The sequence below is a fragment of the Hemicordylus capensis genome, chromosome 1, assembly GCF_027244095.1.
Source record: "Hemicordylus capensis ecotype Gifberg chromosome 1, rHemCap1.1.pri, whole genome shotgun sequence".
Taxonomy (NCBI): domain Eukaryota; kingdom Metazoa; phylum Chordata; class Lepidosauria; order Squamata; family Cordylidae; genus Hemicordylus; species Hemicordylus capensis.
Window position 1 is genome coordinate 140315204 of NC_069657.1, and position 26007 is coordinate 140341210.

The 26007-nt window shown below is 49.0% G+C and overlaps 1 protein-coding gene across 7 annotated transcripts in view; it reads left to right on the forward strand.

Moving 5' to 3' along the window:
• Positions 1 to 458: 458 nt before the first annotated feature.
• The window catches only part of SYT7 (synaptotagmin 7), a 347105-nt gene continuing 321556 nt past the window's right edge, over positions 459 to 26007 (forward strand). For 5 of the 7 annotated variants that reach the window (XM_053283961.1, XM_053283963.1, XM_053283959.1 and 2 more), the window contains exon 1: positions 459 to 1057. In XM_053283961.1, coding sequence (XP_053139936.1) covers positions 1030 to 1057 — 28 coding nt within the window. In that variant the 5' untranslated portion in view covers positions 459 to 1029. The remainder of the gene's footprint in view (positions 1058 to 26007) is intronic. The other 2 variants (XM_053283958.1, XM_053283964.1) reach the window with 2 other exon arrangements.

The window sequence follows — 26007 nt, forward strand, 5'->3', positions numbered from 1 at the left end:
GAAGTGAGGGAGATAATGAAGGAAATAGGAAGGAGGGGGGGGCTGAGTTCTTTGAACCCATCCGCTCATTTATAGCTACATCGACCCTTGCATCAAACCTAGATTCCCACAGATCATCGGACTCTCCCTGAGCCCCGTCACCTCCACTTTGCCACTGACCGGGCTTTTTCTGAGACGTGCTTGCGGCGCACAGGATACCCGCGTCCAGGCAGACTTAGCATAGTGATTTATACAGATCACCCCCACTCCTTTCTAGCGTGAGCCTCGTGGTGGTGAGGTCCAGGTCAGAGAAACAAGCTGGCTGTTGGCTGTTATCTATTTTGGACGTCTCAGTGCTTTTGAGTGTGCCACCAGGTTAGCAACGAGTCACATTAACCCCTCGTCGCCCCTTGGAGAGGCTCACGCCATCAAAAGGGGCATCAGACAGTCTCTCTGGCGCGGCTGTGGCGGTAGCTGCTCTGGGCTGTGCCTGCCTTGCAATTCTCTCTCCGACCAGCAGCGAGCAGCAGCTTGACGCGTGTGAGAGGAGACGAGCGTGAGACGCGCGCACAGAATCAGCCACACACAGGCTGGTAGCGCGCGCATACACACATCGAGGGGAGGGGAAGGGCTCGGGCTCCAGAGGCTTGGCATGTTCCTGTGTGCACGCGAAGCAGCCAGCCAGCCCAGGAGCGGGAGGGCGAGCCCCTGCCGCCACTAGGCGCCTCATTCATTCCCTCGCCTCGCTCCTCATGCCGGCTCCCGTTCTTTCGCAGCCCGTCGCCTGGGACTCCAACCTGTTTGTGGCGGCCACTCTTGGGCCGCCAGCAGCCTGTGGCTTCTTCTCCGGCTTCTTCCCTTCGCGCAGCGTCTGATGGGCTTGCCTCTCGGGAGACGTGTCGGAGGTAGACATTGACTGAGTGGCAGCCCCGCCGTCGCCCCTGCGCGGTCCAGGACCTCCTACCCACCCATCCCCGCCCCACTAACACACCCACCGGAGGGATTTACTTTGTCGAGAGGAGCCCGGGGGCTGACACGTCGGAGAGGAAAATGTACATAGACCAAGAGGCGGCCAAAGGTAAGCGCTGCTGCACCCAGCCCTGCGAGACTGGCTGGCTCCTGCACGCTTGTCGGGGCAGGGACCGGCTCCTAGCGCTTACTCTGGGGCTGCAAGTGGGCAGAACCGCCGCCTTTCCGTGTGTGTCTGTGTGTGAACGAGAGGCGGGGGTCGAGGCGCTGCTGCTCGGCGGCGCACCTGGAAGAAGAGAGGAGGAGGAGGAGGAGGCGGAATGCCTGTGGCTGATTGGGCGGGGAAACCGGGCGTGGGGGGGGGGGTCGGCACTTCGCTGGCAAGCGGAAGGGGGTCGGCAACGTGCTAGCAGCGGCGGCTGCGGAGAATGGAGGGCGGTGGCGGGAGGCGAATACCGGCGGCGACGCCGTCTCCCTGTCCGAGGAAGCAGAGCCCCGCTGAGGATGAGCGGGTGGCGAGAAGGTTGCCAAGGCGCATAACTTCTTGTGGGAGCCCTATGGCCGCTCTCTGGCACCTGCTGAGGAGGAGTGGGCCCCGAGGGCGGGCTTCGCTTCTGGAGGCCGGCGGCAGCGCCTGAAGGGTGGGGACTGCATTTGGGACTGTCTCCGCTGAGTTTGGTGCGCGAGGGGAGGAGAAACCCGGCGAGGGAAGCTCCCCCGCGTGCTTCGCTCGCCATTCCCTCCCCTTTCCGCGCTCCTGCCCCGGCCCTGCTCCCTTTTGTTCCCCTCTTCGCTCAACCCGGCCACCCTTGATCTCCGCTCCCTTTTCTCGGCCTTCCCCGGACTTTACGAAGTTCCCCAGTTGCCTCTAGTTTGAACTGAAAGTCACTCGCTGGCTACCGCTTCTTTTCTTTCGAGTGAGTCACCAGCAGCAGCAGATGCCCCTCGGAGCCACCGCAACGGAGGCGGCTGTTCGGGGCGGGAGGGGGGAGGACGGGCAGGCAGCACAACCCGACCGAAATCGTTGCCGACCCGCTTCCCAACGCCCTCGGCCTGGAGCGGGTTAGGGTGAGAAGAGAAGAGAGCTGCTGCACTTGCCTGCCCTCTCTCTCTCCCGGTCAGACGCAGGTTTCTGGCCGCAGCTCCTCTCTTCCAGTCGCACACTTGCTGCCTTCTGTGAGCGCTTGGATTTTCTGGAGAGAATCCGGCCAGAGTTCTTTTACTGATCTGATGCTGTAAACAGGCAGCTTACATGAGCACAGGCTACATACATGAATACAGCCGCACACACTCTGGAATAACTACCAAAAAATCCTCTGCTCCTGTATTCAGGATATAGCAGATTTAAAATCACCACCTCCCCACCTCTCGTCACGTGTGGCAGAGACGAGGGAAAACTTACTCTGTTGCCTTGGGTGTATTAAAAAACAGTGGCTGAAATGTATGGAAGGAGGAGTAACTTTTGCTTTTAGGTGATTGTTCTGAGTAGACTTCTTGAGGATGTGATGTTGCGTTGGATGCTTGCTACTGAAACCTGGATGACTGTAGGAGAGATGTCAAACCCGGAAGAGTCTTTTATTCCTGTTCTAAGCCTGGGTGTTCTTGTTAATACATTGGCCTGATTTCCAAGAGTGTCAAGCAAGCTGTTACCAGTCCAATTGAAGGGCACAAGTAAGAAAGAGAAACCTTAACTACAATTGTGAAACACTTGGAAATTAGGCTTAATGGTTAATTCATTCTAATACATGGGCACCAGTAAGTAGGAGCTTTTCTCCAGTTGCAGCAGAGAGGGGGACACAGAAGGGCAGCATGCATTTTTGGGTGGGCAAGCTGTATCCCACATACTAGGCTTCTGAAACAAATGTGGGGCAGGTGGGAGGGGGAACTGCTTGTCTAAGGGGGCACTTGTGTGCCCCCCCCACCTCCCCACTCTGGAGCCATTCTCCCAGGGCAAATAGTAACTGGGGTGGGGATAACGAGCTGTGTTAAACAAAAACAAAAACCCTCTTTCATGCTGTGGTCCTGATTTGAATTGCACCCCGCAATTGCTGCTATTGGGAAAAGATGAAAGTCACATACAAGGCCAAATCAAGCATTAAAAATAATGTCTAGTTTGGCCCATCATCTCCACTGGCCAGCATCTGTTTCTCTAAGGATTACATGCTGCTGCTATTATTTATTATTATTATTATTATATACCACTCTTCTACAAAAAGTTCACCAAGCTGTTCACATAGCAGAAAGCAGGGAACAATCTAAAACATACTTTTTCAGCATAAAGAAATTACAGTATTGGCAGTAGCTGAAGATATGTATTTGATTCACTTTGATGGACAGATGGCTATTAGCCATAATAGCTAGGTAGAACCTCCGCGTTCAGACACTGTGTACCTGAGCACCAGAAGTTTGAAACAAACAGGAGGTGATTGTTGTATTCATGCCCTTTATATAAGGTTCCCAGAGACAGCTGCCTGGTCATTGTTAGAAAAGTAGGTTGGAATAGATGAACCTTTGGACTGATCCAACATGGCTTCTTACATTCTCATGTAAAAATTATACTGGTCTGTCAGCCTTAGTGATATCCTGTGACAAGTCCTAATTATATTGTATTTGAAGTACTTTCTCTTAGCATTTTGAAGCTTGCAGGCTCTTACCTTCATGGCCTGTTCTTTGTTTAGGTGCAGGTAGAAAGAAAAATACCCAGTATCCATCCTCTATAGCGCTCTCTGTTAATGCTTATTATGTATGTAATCCTCCATTCAGAACAGCTGTACTTTTCTTCCCAGCCACAACTCAGCTTTTGTGGACCTCTGAATCAATTTTTCTGCTGTATTGGAAAATAGAGAAAGGTCAAAACTGTGCATGCTGCTCTAGGTGAGAAAGAGGAAGTCCACTAAAGAACAAAGTAGCGTTGTGATATGTTGTTCTTTTTACTAGTTTATTTTTCACAGTTGCAACACACAAATCAGTATATTAAGTTGCCCACTGCTGCCCATGTTTCTTTTCTGAACTACTTCCATTACTGCAGATGATAGAATTCAATTCTTGCTTCATTATCAGACCACCCATATTATGGGGATGTCTTGCTATGGAAACTGAGGTACAGTATATAATATTTCTCTAGTGAATGTGTTGTGACTTGATAAGGTTCTTTGCCAGGCACTATGTTGACTTTTTTTTTTTTAACCCTCATCATGTACACCAAATGAACTAACTTGAACTGTCCCTGCGTACTCACATATATTGTTATCTGTTTTGACCACTTAGTTGCATTAATCAAGAGAGTGCCTGTGTGATCCTTACCCCCATCCTTTCAAGTTTGGACAGACCTTTTTCTACTGCACATACAAGCTCTGTACAAATCTCACTCAACGTGGCTGATTGTTCCATCTCTCTGCATTGATGACCTGGGTGGGATGTACGGGCAGCTACCGTTAATTAGCCATATTGTCAGACGCTTGATGGAGCTGGATCAAGGAAGCCCTATGCTAAACCTTATTATGAGACATACAGGAATTGCCATGAGTCAAGCTCACAGTGCAGTTCTCAGCATCTGTCCACTGACAGCGCCCAGCCAGAATCTTCAGGGAGGTTCACGAGTATGGCGTGGTGATATTTGTTCATCCTCTTTTTGTTCACCTCCAGCATTTGGCAGTTAAGGAGCACAATGTTGAAAGCTGAGATTGATCCTGCTTGTCATAAACTTATATTGAATTAAAAGCCTTTGTTGGTGGGTTCCACAACTTCTTCACATCCTATTGACCCATAAGCCATTATTTTCCTCCTTCTAGCTTCCTTTTAAAAAAGCATGCCGTTTCCCTCACAAGACAGGCCCATAGACTCTTCTACAGAGAATATTCTGCACCTATATTGACCAAGCTACTTGTATTCCAAGTGGGTCTACACTTAAGGATATTAGAAGAGCTCTACAAAAGCAAAAGGATGCATACGCACTCTTCATGCCACAATATTTCTTGGAGATAATTGCACTATAGTAATGGGCCTGTCCTGTAGTTTACTTAACATAATGCTGAATCCAGAACACCATCCCTCTTAGTGCATTTTACTCTGATTCTCCATGTTGTACAAACAGTTCTAATTTGATCATTCCTCTCTAGAGCCTTCAGAGTTCACTCTAGTGGAGAATGACATCTTAGTTCTAAGCATGTTTACTCTTAAACAAACTGTTTTCAGTGTTTTCACCTTTTCAGGAAGGTGTGTTTAGGGTTGCATCTTAAGCATTTATAGAAGCACAGAAAGGGTATGGGGAAGATGACAAAAATCATAAGGAAATGGGGGAGCAAGCATTCTGGATTTTCCTCTGTGGAAGTACCCGGAAGTGCCTGGTGCACATGTGCGCATCACGACCATGTCGTGCTCGCTCATGCGCACATCGCGACCATACGCATGCACACCTAGCACTTCTGGGTACTTCCAGTCCGTGACTGACTGGGGCGGCAAGGAGGTACGCTGCCGCCCCATGGAACCATTTTCCAGGACAGTGCCAGTGGGGAAAACACAGTGGGGGAGAAGAGCACCCTCCCCGGACCTTAAAGTTATCCCCCCCTGCCACCTCTGAACCGGCAGTCGCTGGTTCCATGCACATCCCTACCAAAGATTCCAGAGACCAACTGGTTTATGAGTGGTATAGTGAGGTAAACAGCACAGAGAAACAGATAAAATATTTATTGTCAGCATACACACTGTACCATAAATTCAGCTGAATTTTCTATTATATGTTGCTTCTTGTTGGGGAAGATGAAAGTTGTAGTCCAAAAACAACTGGAGGGCCATTAAATCCCTGTTTTAAGTGTTCATGTCCTCCCATTCTCCATGGCAGAACCTCTAACACGATATACATGTATCTCCTACAGGGGCATAACTACCATTAGGCAAGGGGAGGCGGCTGCCTGGGGCCCCCCACGCCTCGAGGGCCCCCCCAGAGGCAAGTCACATGACTCCCCAATACCCGCAGAGCTTCAGTCCCGTGGAAAAGCCAACCCCAAGTTCGGAGCAAAGGCGGCATGCATGCAGCAAAGTCCTTGTCTGCAGAAGCAACTCTGAGCCGGGAGCGCTCTTCCCCATGGGAGGGTGGAGGGACGGGGTTAAAGCAAGGGAGTGGAGTTTTCTAGAGAAGCTGGCATAATGGGGATGTGAGTGTGAGTGCACTATATATTGTGAAGTGTGTGTATCAGCGAGGGGCCCATTTTAAAATTTTGTCTCTGGGCCCACTCCAGCCTTGTTATGCCCCTGATCTCCTATTTAGTGATATATGGTCATGACACCCTCACACTTAAATTTAGATCTCTGTGCAGACAACCTGTTCTATGAAAAATTCTCTCCAGCCACACAAAGATCACTTGCACCTCCCAAAAACAGTTTTTACAGGCTCTCTTCATATTACAGATTGTTATTAATTCAGGCTAAAGTCCGATGCCAAGTTAGAGAATGCTTAAGCCCCTGACTATGCACAAAACTTTGATGCTGGCAATATGCTAGGTGCAGTACAAACAAAATGACACAGACAGTCCCTTTTCAGGGGGGCAGGCAGGGGTGACCAGAGAGTGCAGGGTTTGACTGAAGCAATGATCAGGGTAGGAGGAGATGAACTGAGTTGCACACACTATACAAGTGGATCTGTGGTGGCTCAGAAAAGGCCTTGCAGAAAGAGCTAGGTTTAGGAAGGACTTTAAGGAGAAGGGGGAGTCTGACTCAATAGAAAAAAAGGAGGGGCACAGAGAGACACCCTTTGAGAAGAGCATGAAGTGAGAAAAGTGGGCTGATGTATAGATTTATCTATATATAAACTTATGCATGAAGTAAGGAGTCAAGGCAGGAAATGGGAGCTGGAGAGATGGAACATAATGGTAGAAAGCTCTGGATATGGAGAGTAGAGCAGGTGTTAAAATGTTTGTTTCAGATCTCTCTTTTAGAGAAGACTCTAAGGAGTGAGAGACAGATGTGCTTTGGGGAGGAATAAATGGTAAAGAAAAGAAAAGAAAAGAAAAGCAGAAAGGGTGGTAGCAACACCACTGAAACCTATTCACAAGGCTTCTGCTTCAAACTGTAATTTTGGTGCCTGTGTGGGTTATAAACGGATTAGGGCCCTCTGGATAAAAGGCGCTTTGCTGTGTGATGTATTATTAATTATGATTAAAGAGAGATAAACAATGTGGAGTGCAGATACCCAGCAGCAAGAGGAGAGATGAAGTTAAATATAAGGTAAAGCTAGGATGTAAAGAGGTGTAACCTGAACTGTAATTGCAGCAAGAAGGATTTTTGCAAAAGTACCGCTGCAGACACAGCTGGAGTAAAGTAGTGAATGGGACATCTGAACAAGCCGTGGCGTACTTCCTAAAGGGCCTTGGACAGAGGCATGCAAAATGGATGAGGAACAACAGGCTGAGATTATTGGTTTGCTTTGAACACAGTGCTGTGCAGGTCCCCGCCCTCAAGCAGCTAGCCTGCCACTCAGACCATATATGAAGCACCCTTAAGGGGCACTGACAACAACATTATCCTTTATTATGGGTTCCCTAACCCAGAATGGGCATTTCCCCATGGGATTAAAAAGACAACTCTCAAAGAAGCAGTGCATTTTAGAAAAGCTTAAACAAAAGCCACTCCAGTGGTCAGCACACATGATTAGTGATCAAGTAGCACTTTGCCATGCTGTGCATGGAGCTACTTGGCAAGCAAATCCTTTCTGTCATTCTGTCAAGAGGTGAGACTTTGATCCTTTCCTTGCTCTCCCAAATAATTTATCAGGTGCCAAAGCCTGGTCGGTTTCTTCTCAATAGTAGACAGGATGATCCCCATGACTGGCTTACCCAGATAACTACCTGCGTGGCACAGTAAGTTATCACTTGGTAAATGGTTTTCTGCGTTCATCCTTGAAGGGCCTTATGTGAATAAGCAGGTTGTTAATGAACAACTAATGCCTTCAGGGATGTTAAGTTTGCAGAAACAGAATTTCTTGGCTTTTCGAAAGGCCCAGGGACACAGAGTCTAGATTAACACTCTATGTGCCAAAGGACTCTCCACCTATTTAAAGAAGGATGGATCTGTGGCAGATTGAGTGGAGGTCAGCTTTTTGCGTAGTATGCAGAAGCTATGCTGCTGGCTCCAGAAAATAAATGAGGGAGACAAAGTCGCCAAGGTGGCATTTTGTGGTAAGCCCGCTCCCGTTTCGAGTTGCAGCCAAGGAACTCCGCCCCGCATACCCCAGGCTCTTCTTGGCAGCAGCATTCAGTTTTGATGTCAAAGCACATCCTTCGTCCGGACTCAGACCATGCCTGGCCATGGCTACAGCTCCTGCCACTTCGAGAGGACTGATGGACCCAGTGCCGGCGCGTCCATTAAGGCGAACTAGGCAGTTGCCTAGGGCGCCAAAATGGAGGGGGCACCGCGCTGGCCAGCCTGCCGCCCCCCACCCTGAGCGGTCAGCCTGCAGGCCCCTGCCTGGCGGGGGAGAGCGAGGGGCCAAGAAGGCAGGACAAGGCAGCAGCCCTTTATCTGGCGGTGGGGCGAGGTGGGGGACCCAACCCGGGGCTGCCACCGCCCCCCTCCCAGGGCTCCCCCCGCTGCGCGCGGCTGGGGCCAGGCAGGCAGCAGCAGCAGGCCCCGACCAGCCCCCGAGGCAGCAGCAGCAAGCAGGCGGCGCCGCCTCCTCCGGGGGTGGGGTGGGACTCAGCTCGCTCTCTCTGGCCGCACCGCGCCTGCTGGACGGAGCAGTCCAGGCCTTGCGAGGACCACCTTCGCCTCCCGCTCCAGAGGGAGCCCCCCGCGCGGAGGCTCCCACCGAAGGCCAGCCAGCGGGGGCACCTGCCGGGCAGCGGCCTGCTGCTGCTGCTGCTGCTGAGCACCCCGCAACCCCAGCCAGCCAGCCGCGCCTCTGGAGTGGCGGGGCTCCCCAGCCCGCCCCCGCGCCCTGCTTTGCCCAGCCTGCCAGTTGCGGCTGCAGGAGGAGGAGGAGGAGGGCGACCACCCTCACCCCGGAGCCCCGACCGGCCACTGGGCGCCCCGGAGCCGCCGTCAGCAGCGGGCCGGCTCTGCTGAGTGACTCTCAGCATGGGAAGCCCGCCGCGGCTGAGTCGAGGGCCTCGGTGGTGGTGCCCGCCCAGCAGCAGCCTGGCAGTTGCCCACTGAGGAGCTCGCGGGGCGCACAGCGCTGCCGCCGGCACAAGTGGCAGGAGGGCGGAAAGCAGCGCCTGCTTGGTCGGCCGCGGAGGAGAGGCCTGCAAGGAGGAGGCTGAGGCCGCTGCTGCCGCCGCCTGCAAGAAGGCTGCCCCACCCCGCCCCGCACACTCAGCGGGCTGCTGCTGCTCCCTCTCTGGTGGGGGGGGTAGGGTTAGGGTTGTGGGTGGCACAGAGACATCAGGCAAGAGGGCTGCAGAAACCAGCAGCCACAGCCCCGGGAGAGCCTGGCAGTGCCTGGTGGCTGGCAGTAGCCAAAGGGCCACCAGCTCCATGGCAAGACACCACCACCTCCCCCCAGCCCCCCTGGACCCAGCCAGCTGGCTCACTGCGGGGAGAGACTGCCCAGAAGGGTCCCCCCCATCCCTACTGCCTCTCATCCCATTGGCTCCCCTGGCTGCCTAGCTCCTGCAAGTCTGCTCCATGGGCCCCACATTAGGGAGGTGCATGGAACTGGCCTGGGGTAACTTTAAGGGCAGGGGAGGGTGCACTTCTCTCCCCTCCCCACGCCCGATTTCCTAAAAGTCCATTGGGCTGGCATCGTGCCGCCCTGTTGCCCCCTTTACCAGATGGAACTGGAGGTACTCAACATATCTGTGCGCGTTGGGTGCGTGTGCAACGCACACAGGCGTGTCGAGTACTTCCAGTTACATCTGGTAAAGGGGGCAACGCTGCTGCCCCGATGAGCGCTGGCGGGGGGGGGGATTTCAAATTCTGTGCTTTTCATTCTTCCTATAATACATCTGTGTTTGAAATATGATTGGCCGGGGGAGGGGCAGAAGGTGATCTCGCCTAGGGTGCAAAAAACCCTAGCACCGGCCCTGGATGGACCTCGGGAGCAGAGGAGCCAGACCCTCTTTTCCGCGTGGCAACTCCCCGTGTGCCCCACCGCCTCTCACCAGAGGGCTCCTTGCGAGCCCTGCCCTTGGGCTCCTCGTCCATCGCGGCCTTAGGAGCTGCCCGACAAGAACCCACTCGCCTAGCAGCCGAAGCAGGGGTCCCCCCGGGAGTGGAGAAATAAATAGCCACGCGCCTCGGGGAGCGGCGTCTCTTATCTCTCCGGGCTGTCGTGGGGGCGGGGGGGGGCAGCGGATGGTGCGGAGAAGGGCCGAGTTCTTGAAGAGCAAGTCTCGAGGGATGTCAGTCTGTTGGAGCACGAGACTGAGGAGGAAGGTGACGCCAGAAGGCTCCAAGCGAGGCTGGCTAAAAATAAGATGAAAAGGCATCGAAAAGGTTGCAGCCTGGGGCCTTTGTACCTACCGAGGAGCCTGGCTCGCTTTCGTGAACGGCTCACCGCCATGGGGGGGGGAGGGAGGGAGCGAGGCAAAGCCTGGGCAGCCGCAGACAAAGACAGAGTGCTGCGGCGGCCCCTCGGATGAGACGGTCGGCAGCGCTGCGCAGCTCTCCAGGGCTGAAGCAGCTCCGTGCCTGCGCTGCCCACACGCTCCCTTTTCATTCCCTGCGGCGCGCTAGGCGCTTCTCGGAGCACGGGCAAAATGAGCCGGCCACGGGCGCTGTATGCTCAACGCTCCGTCCACTTCTTCAAGCGGCCGGCACGCCCTCTGTTGCTCCCCAGCAACAGAGGCGCTGTGTTGTATCGCCCCTTTCCTTCACGTAGAAGGGTGCTCGAAACGGGCCTTTTGGAGTGCCGCGGATTCAGAGGCCCCCTCGATCCCATTCATTCACGCCTCCCCCTTCCTATTTAAATCTGGATATCTTCGTGCTGTCTTTTAGAGGTGTGCGGATAGTGGCTACGATCGCTTTTAGCAGCGCCGCCTTGCCCTTGCTGTTTGTTCTCACCCCCCTGAACTCATCCAGGGCCGCACCCCCCCGCTCCTCTCTGCCCCCCCGTTACTGCTGCTGTTCTGCGCCCTGCTCGGCAACCTCCTCTCCGCTCTCATTGCTTCGCTTTCCTATCGGCTCTCACAATGGGCCACCTTGGCTCACTCGATGCCAGAGACGGCATTAGGAGCAGGAGGCCTCTGCGCCCGGATTTTCCTTGGCGAAAGCTTGAGAGCGAAACTGTTGCATCACGGAGGCTGCCGCCTTTCCCTCCTTCTCCCTCGTCTAGATCCCGCCCACTCGCTGTAAAATTCCTCTGATGCTGTCAGGTGCTAACTGTCTCTCGGAATAGCTCTCGTGTCGTGTTTCCCGCCCACTCTCCAGCCGAGTGGCAGGTGAGGTCAGGCTGCTAAAATTAAACCTGATTGTGGCTACGGAAGGATAGGACCCTTTTGCCAGATAGAGTCGTCGGCCTGGTGGAGAGGGGAGTGCGAACTGGAGAGCAGAAGATGGCTCCGTCTGCGGGTGGGGGGAATGAGCAGGGAAGAAGGAGCTAGAGGCTGTAGTTCCCATGGTCTGATGCCACGGGTAGCTTTCAGCCTGCCAGAGAGAGGCAAAGAGACAGGGAAATGAAGACAGATGCAGATAATATCATTGCTGCCACCCCTCAGGCCCCCAGGGATCTGACTGTAATATCTATGATGAATTTAACAGGGGAGGGCTTTTTAAATATATAAGGGCAGGCGTCAGGATTGCTAAAGGAACATATTCAAAGAACAGACAATTGGAAATGGTGACATTAAAACCTGGATGTTGGTATCTTTCTCCACTGCAGGTAGAAGAGCAGCAGGTAAGGAAGGGCAGTTCTGCGTAGCAAAGTCATAATGGAAGGAGTGAAAAGTCCTTTATCCACAGCTTCCTAATGCTGCCTTTGTGTTGTTTGAAGACACAGGCTGGCACATGCACACCGCAGGTTTGGGCCTTAGAAGTCCTGTTTCCTGGTGTTGGGGCTTGCTGTAGTTTCTCAGCCGTGATGAGAGAGAAGGTCCAGCTATATTTATTGGAAACAGGTTCCAGGTCTGAGCCCCGTGGTGATCCTTGCTCAGATTAAGGTTGGCAATAAAACACATGTTGAGAAGAGGAGGGGTGATAGTGATGGTCAGCAAGAAGCAATCTAGTCTTTCATTTCTCAGCCCAAATGTTAAGATACAGAATGTTTCAGAATCTGACTCATCATCTCAGACAACTGCTTTTTTTATAGTCCCCTCATTTTCAAAAGCAGGTGGTTATGTGGCATATAGAGGATTACTATAAAACAATGATGATGAATATTTATATACCACTCTCCAACAAAATTCTCAAAGTGGTTCACATAGAAAAACAAATAATACATAAATAAGATGGTCCCCTGTCCCCAAAGAGCTCACAATCTAAAACCAACCAACCAACCAACCAACCAACCAACCAACCAACCAACCAACCAACAAAAACCCACCAGGACAAAGACCACCTGAATGGACAGAATTAGTTGTACAGTTCTTTGGATTCCAGTCCAAATGTATACCTGCTTCTGCCACATAATGTGTGAGCTTAACTGCATCTCACTGTGCAAGATTAACCCCCCAAAAGGTGCACAGCAGAAACAGGCTGCAAGAAGCTCAATTTGCTTTGACTTCTCAGCTCTAGTAATCACTTCACATGTCACGGCAGAAGACCAAGTTTAGGTCACATTTCAGATGTGGAGATTCAGGGTAGGACAGTCAGTGAGTTGCTTGGTGGTATTATTCTCTTATTCCTAAAAGGGCTTGCTACATTTTGAAAGCTATTTTTGGACTCTAGAATTTCATGGTGGGGAATATGGCATAACTGTTTCAGACCAAAATTTGACATTTTTCATGTTTGCTCTTCCACCATTGGAAGTAGTCTCTCTGCCCAGGGTTGTCTTTACTTACTACTCTGTTAGCTGTCACAGCTGTAGTCCCTCTTTCTTACTAGGAGTTAAGGGGAGATTTCCCCCTTTTATCATCACAATAACCCTGTGAGGTAGACTACAGTGAGATATATTGACTGACCCAAAATGACTTTCTGAACTTCTTGTCTCAGCTGGTCTTGTGGTAGCAAGCATGAATTATCTTATTTACTAAGCAGGGTTTACTCTGGTTTGCATTTGAATGGGAGTCTACATGTGAGCACTGTAAGATATCCCGCTTAGGGGGTGGGACCATTCTGGGAAGAGCATCTGCATGCTTGAATGCAGAAGTTCCAAGTTCCCTCCCTGGCATCAAGATAGGACAAGATTTTTTTTTATAGACAAGATTTTTTTTAATAGGACAAGATTTTTTTAAAAATTGAACCAACAAACTACCAAAGCATACAGTACGTTGCCAAAGCACAATTATATACAAAGTGGTTGTTTGTACATCATATATTTACAAATATTTACACACAAGGATTTGGTAACCTACAGGGTTCTAAAGTATATGCAGGCAGTACTGTAACTCGGGGATGGGGGATTACAAGGCACATCAGGTAATGGGGGGGTTATGTCCAACGTTCATTTCCATAATTTGTCCCAGCTGTTTAGAAGAGATACACTTGTCTTTTTGCACATAACCATACAAACTTTTCCAGAAGAGATTTACTGTCTCAGCCACTCCTGCCTACAACCATGGAGAAGCCGCTGCCAGTCTGTGTAGACAATACTGAGCAAGATGGACCAATGGCATAAGGCAGCTTCCTATGTTCCTAACTCCTGGATACTTTTTCTGCTATGCTTCACTGGATGTCTTAAAGGGACCTCAAAACAGAGCCTTGGAGAACATGAAGGAAATCACAAGAAAGTGCAAGAAAAACAGTAACTGTGCTGTTCATATCAGCACAATAATTTGAGTGCTGCATATGGAAATAGCAAAACCAGATTTAGTTCTCTGAGTGACTTAGTGCATGAATCACTTCATCTTAGAAAATGCATGTATGCTGTAATACAGTGATAGCCAGTTTCTTCTGGATGCTCCCTTGTCAAGCGCCCCACCCTACTCTAGCCACAATATCTTTGCATTCAAATGGTTTGGTTGTGAAGATTCTGCCTCCAGGGTAAAGAACCTCTTCCATTTGAGAACAGAGAGTCATTAAATGTCCTATAAATTGACTTTCATTTCCTGATGAGAGACATCCCTTCCTGTCAGGTTTGGATTGATGGAAAGGTCAGCATGGGAGTAGAGGCCATCCATGGATGGTGCCAGCACTTTCTCTAGCATGGGTAGACCAGCCAGCTAATACTCACAGTGACAATCCTATTAGTATGCCTACAGTGAGAAAAACACACTGCCCTTCATATGTTCCAATGTATAGGCTTTTGCTGCTTAGAGATCAGTTCTGTGAACAGACAAAGTGTCCTATGAAGCATTCATCTCAGCCCAAACAGTTTTAAAAGTACTTTTTATTCCTGCATGTGTTAGAAAAACAAGCAACTATAATTGCAGGGTTAAACTTAAGGAATAACATTTACTGCCTTGAAAAGTTCTAAAGCCCCATGGGTATTGAGGTAACTCAAAACAGCCCCAGCCTAGGATGTCCTTGACTTTGTCACCAGATCTGCTAAGCAAAATCAAAAACCATGAGTCAGACCCTTTCAAACCATGATATTTAGATTTAAATCACTTAAAAATAATAATGAATGAGTTTATTTCCTTGGTTTATTACCATGGCACATGCTGCAGGCAGGTTCTCTTTGCAGCTATGAAAGCTGAAAACTTTCCTCAAGAAAAATGCAAGATTTTCAGGATCTGAGGAGCCCATAAAATTACAAGACTCTGCATTTATAATCACACAAGTCAGAAATGTGTATGGCTTAATAACAAGCTTTATTTTGTGGCAGACTGTGGATCTCAAGATGGGACAAAATCTCAAAATGGGACAAAAATATTACATTTCTGTCCCACCCTTCTTCCAAGGAACTCAGAGTAGCATATATGCTACTGTGATATTTAATAATTTAAAAATGTAATATTTTTGTCCCATCTTGAGACAATATCCACACTCTGCCATAAAATAAAGCTTTGTTATTAATCCATAAGATGTTTCCCAAGAACATCTGTGACATGTACGTTAAGTTGAGAGAAGGTGAGTAGCCACCCAGTGAACCATAGCTGAGTGAAGATTTGAACCTGGGTCTCCCAGTCCAGGATCCCAATACTCTCTACCCTCTGTGGGTCATACTGGCTCTGTCCCACTGAATACTCTTTCCGTTACTGTTTTTATCTTCCTAAAATGATGTGTCTGTCTGTTGCTTAACCTGTCTCAGCACCTCTCTTCCCATCTGTTTTCTCTTTGTCCTGATTTATCCTCTCCTCCTTTTTTCCACTCCACGCTTTCCTGAGAGTCCTATCTGTGATCAGCCTGTTTAGGTTTGCAGGAAGCAGGACAGACAGGCACCCAGGTGAGATTGCCACTGATGATGCAGAATAAGGAGGATATGAGACAGGAGGGAGAGGTGACCTTGTGTTAAGTTAATCAAGTCTGAGTGGAAAGTGGCCAATCACATGAGAGGAGATAAAGCAGGGCTACCGTAGGAGACTAGGGAGATGCTGGAATAGACATGGGACTGTCGTGGTCTTTGAGTTATCAAATACCCAACCATTTTTAACAGGAGCTATATCTGTGCCTGTACTACTGCTTTTATGACTGCATGATAGGAATATTTACATGCCAAACACTGCAGCAGTTACAACATTGATGACAATTATGACTGTGTTGCATGGGAAGAGTGTTTCCAAAAACTGAAGCAGCTCACTTACTAACAGTAAACATTTATACAGACAATAAAGCTTAATTACCACAGATGTTCCACTAGTTTAAGGGAGGTCAACCTTAGGCTCTCCGGCTGCTATTCAACTACAACTCCCATCATCCCCAGCTGCTATAGGATAGATATAAAAATAGATATTTAACTCAGTGGGTCCAGAGGAGTTATTTCCACATGCAGAAGCAGAAAATGACTATTTGGAAAGGCTGTGATCCTGCACCTAGTTGCACCCACATGCAATTCTAATTGTAACTGGTACAAGTTGATTCAGTTGAGTCTCAAGGGTCTGTAACTTAAGGGTTTGCATGGCAGCAGGAATAAATGTGTTCTTTCCATTCCTTCAAGGGTGTTTGTGTGTGTTTGTGTGTGTGTATCTATATCTATCTATCTATCTCTCTAGAGACTAGAAACCCGCATCACATTTTTCATAACCCAGGTACTGTTCAGCCATTCCCTGGCAGCAGTTTGCAGAGCATGGAAACCACTTTTGGAACATGAGTTAGGATCAGTACCACAAATTAAGGATTAGGTAAAATTTGCTAGGAAGAGCTGGCTTTCCCCCTTGTAGTACATAAGAGTGAAAATGGTCTCCTCTGTATCCTTAAATTAACAATATTAATTTATTAAAATTATAAGCATGCGCTCTGAAGAGCAGGGTTGAAAGAAACCCATAGTTGCCTCATGGGCACCTGACATTTTGATGCTAGCAACTAGAAATTTAAAATACTTTGTAGCCCTGCTGAGAAGCAAAGTCACAAGGCAGTCCTAACTCTGAAGTAGTGTTCTTGAAGCCTCCTGACATAGACCTTTGATTTTGGGTCAGCATTATGCTAGAATGGTATGCAGGTGTCCTGCATCAGAAGATCAGCAGTGTGAGCAGTAGGCTAGACTATTGCCAAAAATGCATATGTGGAACAGAGCTACCTGTGAGATGGTAGCAAATGCCTGTGCATTGGCTGTGTTTTCATAGTTTGGACCCCAATCCTCATCTTAATTCTGAATTATTATTTCCAAGCTTCACAAGGTACCAGCATTTTTCTCAGGCTTGAGGTGCTACCCAGTGCCCTTTGGTAAATAAATAAGCTTAAGCCCTTGGGACTCCAGTAGACTATAAATCTAAAATAAATAAAGAAGAAGGCACATATCAAAATCCTAACCAAATAGTAGTGGTGTGTCCTTTGGCAGTTGCAAGCCAATGAGTGCACACCTTTCTTTATTCTATGGCAGCTGTAGGCAAGGTTGGCTCCCCAGCTGTTGTGGAATTACAACTTCCATCATCCTCATCTACAATAAATGTGTGTCTGGGGGTGGTGGGAGTTGTAGGCCAACAACAACTGGGAAGCCCAGCTTGCCTACTCCTGTTCTGTGGTATCCTTGATGTAATCATCCCTGCCCTCAGTTGCTCCAGTCTCCCTTTCAACAGGGATCCCCATCACTTGCAGAAAATTCTCTCCAATAGGTCTGAGCTATTGTGTGTAACAGACAAATATAAATATAACATAAGAATACTAATAAAGCATATGAATATGAATGTAACGATGTAACATAGTGAGGTGTGCTCGCTTCGGCAGCACATATACTAAAATTGGAACACAGTGAGTGAGGTAATTCACATAGTCAAAAACTGAAGCTCTTCTCAGGATCACTGGAAAGTGGGCTAAGGGAGCTTAGCCCACTTTCCAGGGACTGTGGGAACCACAGGCGGCTAGCCTGCCTAATTACCCCTCCCCTTAAATGAGTTTAATGGAGCGAGTCCTCCATTAACCTCATCTTCTTGCTCGTGTGTCGCCGCAGCGTGCAGTGACACATGAGTAGACCCCCTGATCGGGAGGCTGCAAGCAGCCTCCTGGCCTCGGGGGTCTCTCCAGGATGCCCCATGCGCTCACACGAGGCATCCTGGAACTTCCGGGGGCCACATGGCCCCCGATCCTCGCTGCCCCTACCGGCTCAGTGACAGAGCCGGCAGTCGTGTGGGCGGCCGATCTGGCTGCCTGTTGCTCATCTGCGGGGAGAGCGAGATAAGCCCGCTCTCCTCGCAGAAACCCCTCTGTGGCTTCACACAATTTTTGGTTGTGTGGAGCCCGTAGGGGCAGTGGGGATTGGGGGCTGCCCAGCCCTTGGAAGTTCCAGGATGCGCTGTGCAAGTGTGCAGGACGTCCGATGCCGGGAGACTGTTTGTAGCCTCCCAGTCAGGGGTCTACTTGTGTGTCACCACGCCACAGCGGCACACAATCAGTAAAATGGGGTTAGTGGAGACCTCACTCCACTAACCTCGTTTAAGGGGGGGAGAACTTAAGTGGGCGAATACATCTACTCTCAGTTCTCAACACTGGCTGAATAGAAAGTGCTGAACTGATTCAATTTGGTTATCAAACCCTAAAGCCTGGCTAAGATGCATGGTCTCTTCTTCCTGGGTCTTATTGGCACCGATGTCTGCTACATGCACAATTTGACATTATACCACCACACTTCTGTTTGTGAGTGGGCATAATGCTTTTCTAATGGGGAGCATTAAGGACGTTGTACAGTTAGCCCCCTGCTGTGGAATTCTGAGTGAATCTGTGGCTATTGCCTGGAGGCAAGATGTTCATGGGTGTGCGGGTGCTGTGGAAAATGGACCAGACATTTATTTGAGACAGTAATGAGGGGCATGTGGTCAGGTGATAGGTCACTAGGATTTGGGCCCTGGGCTGGGGCACTAGCCCTGTGCAGCTGTTTGGGTGAGGGTGCAATGTCACTCATGTGTATACCAGCAAGCCTAGTGTATGTGTGTTTAAATGCAGGTGAGATAAGCCATCTACAAAAGGATTATATGTTTCTGGTCAGTCTCCTCTATATCTTTTTGTTGCTATGCCATCAGTCATTATTTGAGCAGAATATCCAGCCATATTGGTAGCTAAAGGTGCTTGGCATACCTAGTAGCTAAATAGAAGGAAGCGGTGATAAGAAACACAAGCAAAATAGAAAGGAAGTGAGACTGGAATACTTCTGTGCTCACCAACATTGTTGCCTGAGGCAATGCCTTCTGGGACAAGCAAGGATGGACGGCTGGTTCAGTTACTTGAACAAGTGCTTTCCTACCCACCCCCCCCCCCCTTCATGCAAGCCTTCCCTGGCTATGAGATCATACTGAGAAATGCTTGCATGTATAGCTACGGCCCACAGCCATCAACATTTCCATGATAGTGGGATGCTGAATTGTGGTGCACTATGATAGCAGAAATGGTTGATGATCATTGTGGCTATAGCATCTGTTTCTGCTACAGCCCAGTAAGTTCACATGATCCTGCTCCTGGAGAAGGCTTGCATGGAGAAATAAAGCAACTAGTTGGCTAACAGAACCAGCCCTAGAATATCTGTGCATCTCCAAATCCAGTGCCTTAATGCCCATTGTACACCTCTTCATTTTCCCTTAGCACCATTCTGTCATTCCATATACTGAAATCAGCTGTAATAATGTTTGAAATAAAGAGCCCTTCTCATTCCATTTTTCTGAAACCCTCACTCCTCCAGCAATGGTTAATTTCTAAAAAGAGAGATGCTGGCTTCATGTCTGTCTGAAATCCAGGAAGCCCTGCCTTCTAATTCCAGATGTAAAGAAGCTGGCTGTGGCTGCTAGGGATGAGGGAAATGCATTTGGCATATGCTTAGAGAAATTTTCATCACTATTAGTGGTCCATGTGTTCCAGGGATGGGTACTGGCATTCAAAACAGGTTCTGGAGCTGAGGCGTGGTTCAAGTATAAGCCCAGAGATCGCATCAGAGCTGGGTTAGGTTTTCTTTGCATAAGAATCTAGAAATATCTTACTTTCTGATTCTTTCCCCTTTTGCTCTGTCACCCTAATCATGTATAAATAATTGAAGCTCTCAGGCAGAGTGGGAAAGTGGTTTTTGAATGCTACTGAGGTGTGAGAGCTGGTCCAAGGCAGCTGGCAGTTGTTCCTGGCACTTCCTGGCTTGCACTCTAAAACACAGAAGCTATTCTGGGGACTGCTGTTGCAGAAGGGCAAGGATTTCATTCGAAAGAGTCCTGAAGAGATGATGCCAGTCTAGGAAGCAGCTGAAGTGACGTAGCTTGCTCTCCCCCCACCCCACCCCCGCCGCCGCTTCCCACTGTGAAACATACGGAGGGCTAGGGAACTGCGTTAAATGTTTAATGAGAGCCTGACTGAGCAACGCTGGAGGAGCCATGATCAGGGAGCTGTTCTCGCCTCATGGGTCACTGATTTTACACATTGCTCACTCTAAGGAAGCACCAGAAGTCCCTCCCCCATGGGAATGAACACACAAGACCTGCAGGAAGCAGGAGCATTCATGTTCACAAAGCCATCCCATTCTCCAACTGCACTCAGATGTGAGATGAAACTCATATCAATATGGAGTCCTCTGGTGGTGCTGTTGCTGCTGCTGCTGCTGCTGCCACTCTACTTCTTCCCAGGACTGACTGTTTCCTGACACATATTTTATTGGATACTGTTGCTTAGGAGAGTTGGTTGTGGGAGGAGAGCTGGTCTGGTGGTAGCAAGCATGAATTATCCCCTTTGCTAAGCAGCATCCACCCAGGTTTGCATCTGAATGGGAGGCTACATGTTGAGAGCACTGTAAGATATTCCCCTTCCGGGGATGGGGCTGCTCTGGGAAGAGCACCTGATGCTTCCCTCCCTGGCATCTCCAAGAAAGGGCTGAGAGAGACTCCTGCTTGCAACCACGGAGATGCCGCTGCCAATCTGAGTAGACAGTACTGAGCTAGATGGGACCAATGGCCTGACTCAGGGTAAGGCAGCTTCCTCTGTTGGTATGTTCCTCTGTGCTGGTATAATCAGGCCCGTCTCAAGAGGGACTCCTTTCCTCCAGCCTTTCCAGGGCACCACAATGTACTGGAAAAACTCCTTAATATACTCTTAGCACACATCTCCTTCAGGGCCTGGGGTATATGAGTGCTGAGTCAAACTGCATAGGCTTGAGTGCATAGAGGAGGGAGAAGAGAGGGTTTGCTTGTTCTATCAACATGAGATTTTTCTGCTGTAACCCTGGAATGGAGATCCACTCTGTGAATGGGCTCAGCATGCGTCTGGCCATTGTGCAAACACAGCAGATAAGGTTCCCAGACCTGTAGGATGTAGAGTGAGTGAGCCGATAAACTCATGTGGTACCTGTATGAGCAGGTTCCATGTGGGTGTCCATCATGAACTATGTCTTTTCATGTCAGCAATAGTTTCCATGGCTCTATCCAGATTCTTAAAGGTTCACTGTGACTAAGGCTGCAGTCCTATGCCTATTTGAGAGTAAGCCTCATTGAACTCTGAGTAAGCCTGCATGGGATAAGGTTGAATGTATGAGTAGCCTACTTTTGAGTTTTATCATGGTAAGGCTGGCTGCTTGTTCTCTGCCACCATGATGTGCAGCGGTGCTCTCTGCAATTATGGATGGACATATTGTTAACCTTGCACCTGCTAAGAGAAGGAAATGGTGAGTGCAGTAAGTTGGGAATTTCAGATGGCTGAACTGCTATTCAGAGACTGGCAAAATGTAACTTGAGATGGAATTCAGCTGGAGATTAAGCTCAGGGTAACTTTCCCTCCCATATTATGCTCAGATTTGGGATTGGTGAAATCAAAGAAGAGACTGTCTTGAGCATGTATGGCAGGGGTACGCAACCTTGGCTCTCCAGCTGTTGTTGAACTACAACTCCCATCATCCCCAGCCACAATAAATTGGAGCCTACCCCTGATGAGTGCCTATTGATATAACAGTGAGTACCAATGGCTCTCCTCTACACATCTGGGGTCAGGGCGGGTGTCAGAGGGAGCTTTCAGCTCTGAGCACACTTTTGGCACTTAATTTATTACAGGATTGTTAAGCACAGTAACTACTACATAGTAAATAGGTTTGAGCCCTGTTACCAATCCTGTTGCAAATGACGCCTTGCTGATGAGTTTCTTTGCTAGATTTATATCCCACTTTTCAACTATTAGGCCCTCAAAGTGTCTTGCAACATATTAAACTACAATTGTAACTGCTTCCCAACAACCAAAGCAAGGAGAAACCAGATGCCTTTCGGTTTCTTCCGTTGGTGGGTATGGAAAAGCAGTGGCCTGAATGGTGTATTTTCTGCCTTCCTCCTCCTAGGGGTAGAGATCTCTTAATGTTAAGATGAAAGAGCAGATGGGAGCACTGGAGAAAGTGAGGTGGGGTGAGCACACGATTTGATAAACCAAATCATGGTTAGGGAAAGCAGAAAAAGTTGGGGTGAGGGATTTCTTATTGAAATCAATGACCATCATTTGGGAGAAGCATGATGTGTGACTAATGCCTGTGTGGAGCAAAGGCTTGCTGCCTGTATAAGCACTGCAGTCATTTGGGATACTGGTATTTTAAGTTGAGAAGCCAACAGAGTGGTGTAGAATCTGAAAGCTTCTCCCTTACGACTCCTTACGGCAATACCACAGAGGATGCTGTGTGCAGCTATTGTCTCAGTGTTGCACATTATCCAGGCAGCCCTAGGGCTTTTGGCACCCAAGGCAAAGTTTGACTTTGGTGGCTCCCCAGCCAAGAGTCCCAACTTCAACTTGAGCCACACAGGTGGCTCATTCACGAAGTGAAATGGAAGTAAAGACATACCCAGTGACGCAAGTGTGGGCGGTATAGAAATATGCTAAATAAATAAATAATACAGATAAAAGAATCTGTTGCTCCACATTAATGTGACCATGAATCCACAGGAGGAAGCAACTGACTGCTGCAGATGCCCATGATTCCCACTCCTGTGTTTCAGATCACATGTGATTATTCCTTAGGAATGCCTGTATCTGTGGCCAACTACTGGTAATAGACAGCTGAGAGTATCAAGTCAATTTTTAATTGTTTGTATATGCCAACTATGCACAGAGGTGCACCTAGGTAATTTTGGAGCCTGGATCAAGGTAATTTTGGAGCCTGGGGTAGGAGGCTTCCCCCCCCCCGCTCAAGATAGGTACTTTTGAACCCTGGACCTAATGGGAGAACAAGGCCCCGCTTTGCAACATAAGCATCCTATCTTTCTCTCTCTCTCTCTCTCTCTCTCTCTCTCTCTCTCTCTCTCTCTCTCTCCACACACACACTCTTGTGTGTGGGCTTGCGTGCACAAGATCAGGCTAATTTCTTCTTTGAAGCCCCACATGGATATGTACATTTAGACATCATGAAATGATGTAGAATAAACAAATTGTAGCAAACAAGGTCTCAGAAGACATTTGTTTCCTGCTTTTCCACCAGTGACATAGTCTTCAGGGCACCTTACAATAGATCCTTAAATAAGCACCACAGATAACAGTGAAAATCAGTGATGTAGGTAGCCATGCTAGTTGAGGATAAGCAAGAACTTCTTATTCCCTTGTCTTTAGCCCCTTGTTATCCTGTTATCCAAACTTCATTATGGCCTTGAAACTTGTTTCATACCATTATATCATAGTATGACAGCATTATAGCATACTACAGGAACCATGAATACTGCCATCCTCAAGTTTTTGTGAAAACAGTGGCATTTACCATCATTGTTTCTGCCAATATTTAAATAGCAGTGACAAACACAGATTCAGTCCTGTCACTTAAATTAGCCCACACCACAGTATGCTTAGGGAAAACTTAGAACGTTTTGTTTTGTATTTTTAGAAGAAATTCTGAATCAAACACTTCCCACTGACCTGCAGATGCCACATTTTGCATGGACAATCCTGCTACATAAATTAGATAAATGCACTACCTTTCACACCACAATATGCTCAAGGAAAGGTTGAAACATTTGGAGGATGGGGATATTTTTAGCTGAAATTATGAATCAGACACTTCCCACTAACCAGAAGATACAGATTGTGTATGGACTGTCCAGCCACTCTCCCCTCTGTTTGGAGTCCAACCCAAAAGCACCAAAAGCAAGTGTTGGCGGTGGTGGTGGGGACAAACAAGCCCCAGCAAGTGGGGAGGAATCAAGAAAGCATGCATTCAAAAACCACTGGTCCATTAAAACAATAAAACACCACAATTGAATCTTTGCTTGATAACATGTAAGAAAATATAAATTAAAGGCAATACCTAGAGGATGGCAAGTTTTGGATCAGGCTAGGCATGTTCCATGGAAGAGAGCAAGCAGGTCTCACCACGGATTCCACCCCCTTGTTGGGGCAGGTCCCCCCTACTTCTGCGAGATGCTGGGGCTGGCCTGGTTCCTGCCACCACTGTGTTCCTTCCCCCCACTCTGCCTGCACACCTGCTGCAATTTTTAAAAACCAGGCCAGCCTGCCTCTCATTGTATAACTATTACTGGAGGAGCCCTGTGGGCCTGCAGCTAATCCCTCATAGCATACTCTCACATGCTCTCTCATTGAAGGCGCACTGCTAGGCTGGACAGGGAAGCAACTCAGGCTGCTCTCCTGTGCACCACCTCCTGCTCACACTCCAGCCACACCGGGCCGGGCCTACCACTGCAGCCTACAGCTGAGCCACCACAGAGCAGAGGCAGGTGGCCACAGACAGGGTTGGCCACACCAGCTTTCTTAGCCCCTGGGGGCCCCCAGCCATGAGAGAGGAGATCAGGCGGGGGCCGCTGGCTGGCTGCAGCCCACCCTCAGCACAGTTACATGCTTAGCCCCCGACACAGCATGGCCTGATAGCAGGTGGCAGAGCAGTGCGGCCACCTCTGAAGGCTAGGACATTTTTGAGGAAATCTGGAGGCCCCAAGGGAGTGTGGGGACCGGACTTCCACCTGGACATTCGGGTGGAAGGGCGCCCCAACTATGCATGCCAGAGGAACAAATCTCTGTGCTTAAAGGATGACTGTTTGATCTATGCTGAAAACATTGCTTTAAATATTATGAGATCTGAAAAGGACCCTCCACAAATGTTTTTAAATTACACTGATCTTTGCAATTTAGAATATATAAGAGCTGGCCTGTAGACCCTGCAGAAAATCCCACCTCCAGTCCCCAATGAAACCTTCAGCAGTTTGTTTGACATCAGCATCCTCTATGACAATGCTGAGGACATAAGAACAGTACTGCTGGATCAGGCCCAAAGCCAGTATAGTCCAGCATCCTGTTTCACACAGTGGCCCACCAGATGCCTCTGAGAAGCCCACAGGCCAGAGGCATGCCTGCTCTTTTGCTGTTGCTCCCCTGCAACTGGTATGTAGAGGTAGGGATGTGCGTGGACCGCGGAGGCGCGGTCCGATGCCGGTGTGTGTGTGTGTGTTGCTTTAAGGGTGGGGGGGTTGTACTTACCCCTCCTGCCGCTTTTCCTCCCCCGGTGCTCCAGTTTTAAGCAAAATCTTTGGGGCGGCAGTGGTCCTCCCTGCTGCCCCTGCTCCCTTGTTTTTGCAAAATGCAGAAGTAACTCCCGCGCATGTGCCTGCCGCTGCCACCGTGCACCCTGCTGCCGTGCATGCGCGTCGCACATGTCACAGTGACGTGCATGATGCCCGCGGCGGTGGGTGCATGTGCGGAAGTTACTTCCGCATTTTGCAAACAACAAGGGGGCAGGGGCAGCAGGGAGGACCGATGCCGCCCCAAAGATTTTGCTTAAAACTGGAGTGCCGGAGGGGGAAAAGCGGCGGGAGGGGTAAGTACAACCCCACCACCACCCGTAAAGCAAGACACACACACCCTGGCAACAGTCCATCGGACCTCCGGACCAGCGAACCGGTTCACAGGCCTCCAACATGGTCTGCGAACCGGTTCATGCATATCCCTATTTGGAGGCATCGTGCCTCTGAAGCTGGAGGTGGCCCACGGCCACCAGACTGGTAGCCATTGATAGACCTGTCCACCATGAATCTGTCTAAGCCCCTTTTAAAGCCATCCAAGCTGGTGATGGTCACCACATCTCATGGCATCCTATGTGCTGTGTGAAAAAGTACTTCCTTTTGTTGGTCCTAAATTTCCTGACCTTCAGTTTCATGGGATGACCTCTGGTTCTAGTGTTGTGAGAAAGGGAGAAAAATTTCTCTCTGTCCACTCTCCTTACTTCATGCATAATTTTATAACCTCAATCATGTCTCCCCTTAGTCACTTCTTTTCCAAAGTAAAGAGCCCCAAGTGCTGTAGCCTAGCCTCATAAGGAAGGTGCTCCAGGCCACTGACCATCTTGATTGCCCTCTTCTACACCTTTTCCAGTTCTACAATATCTTTCTTAAGATATGGTGACCAAAACTGTATGCAGTACACAGATGTGGCTGTACCATAGATTTGTATAAGGGCATTATAATATTAGGATTTTTTTATTTTCAGTCCCCTTCCTTATGATCT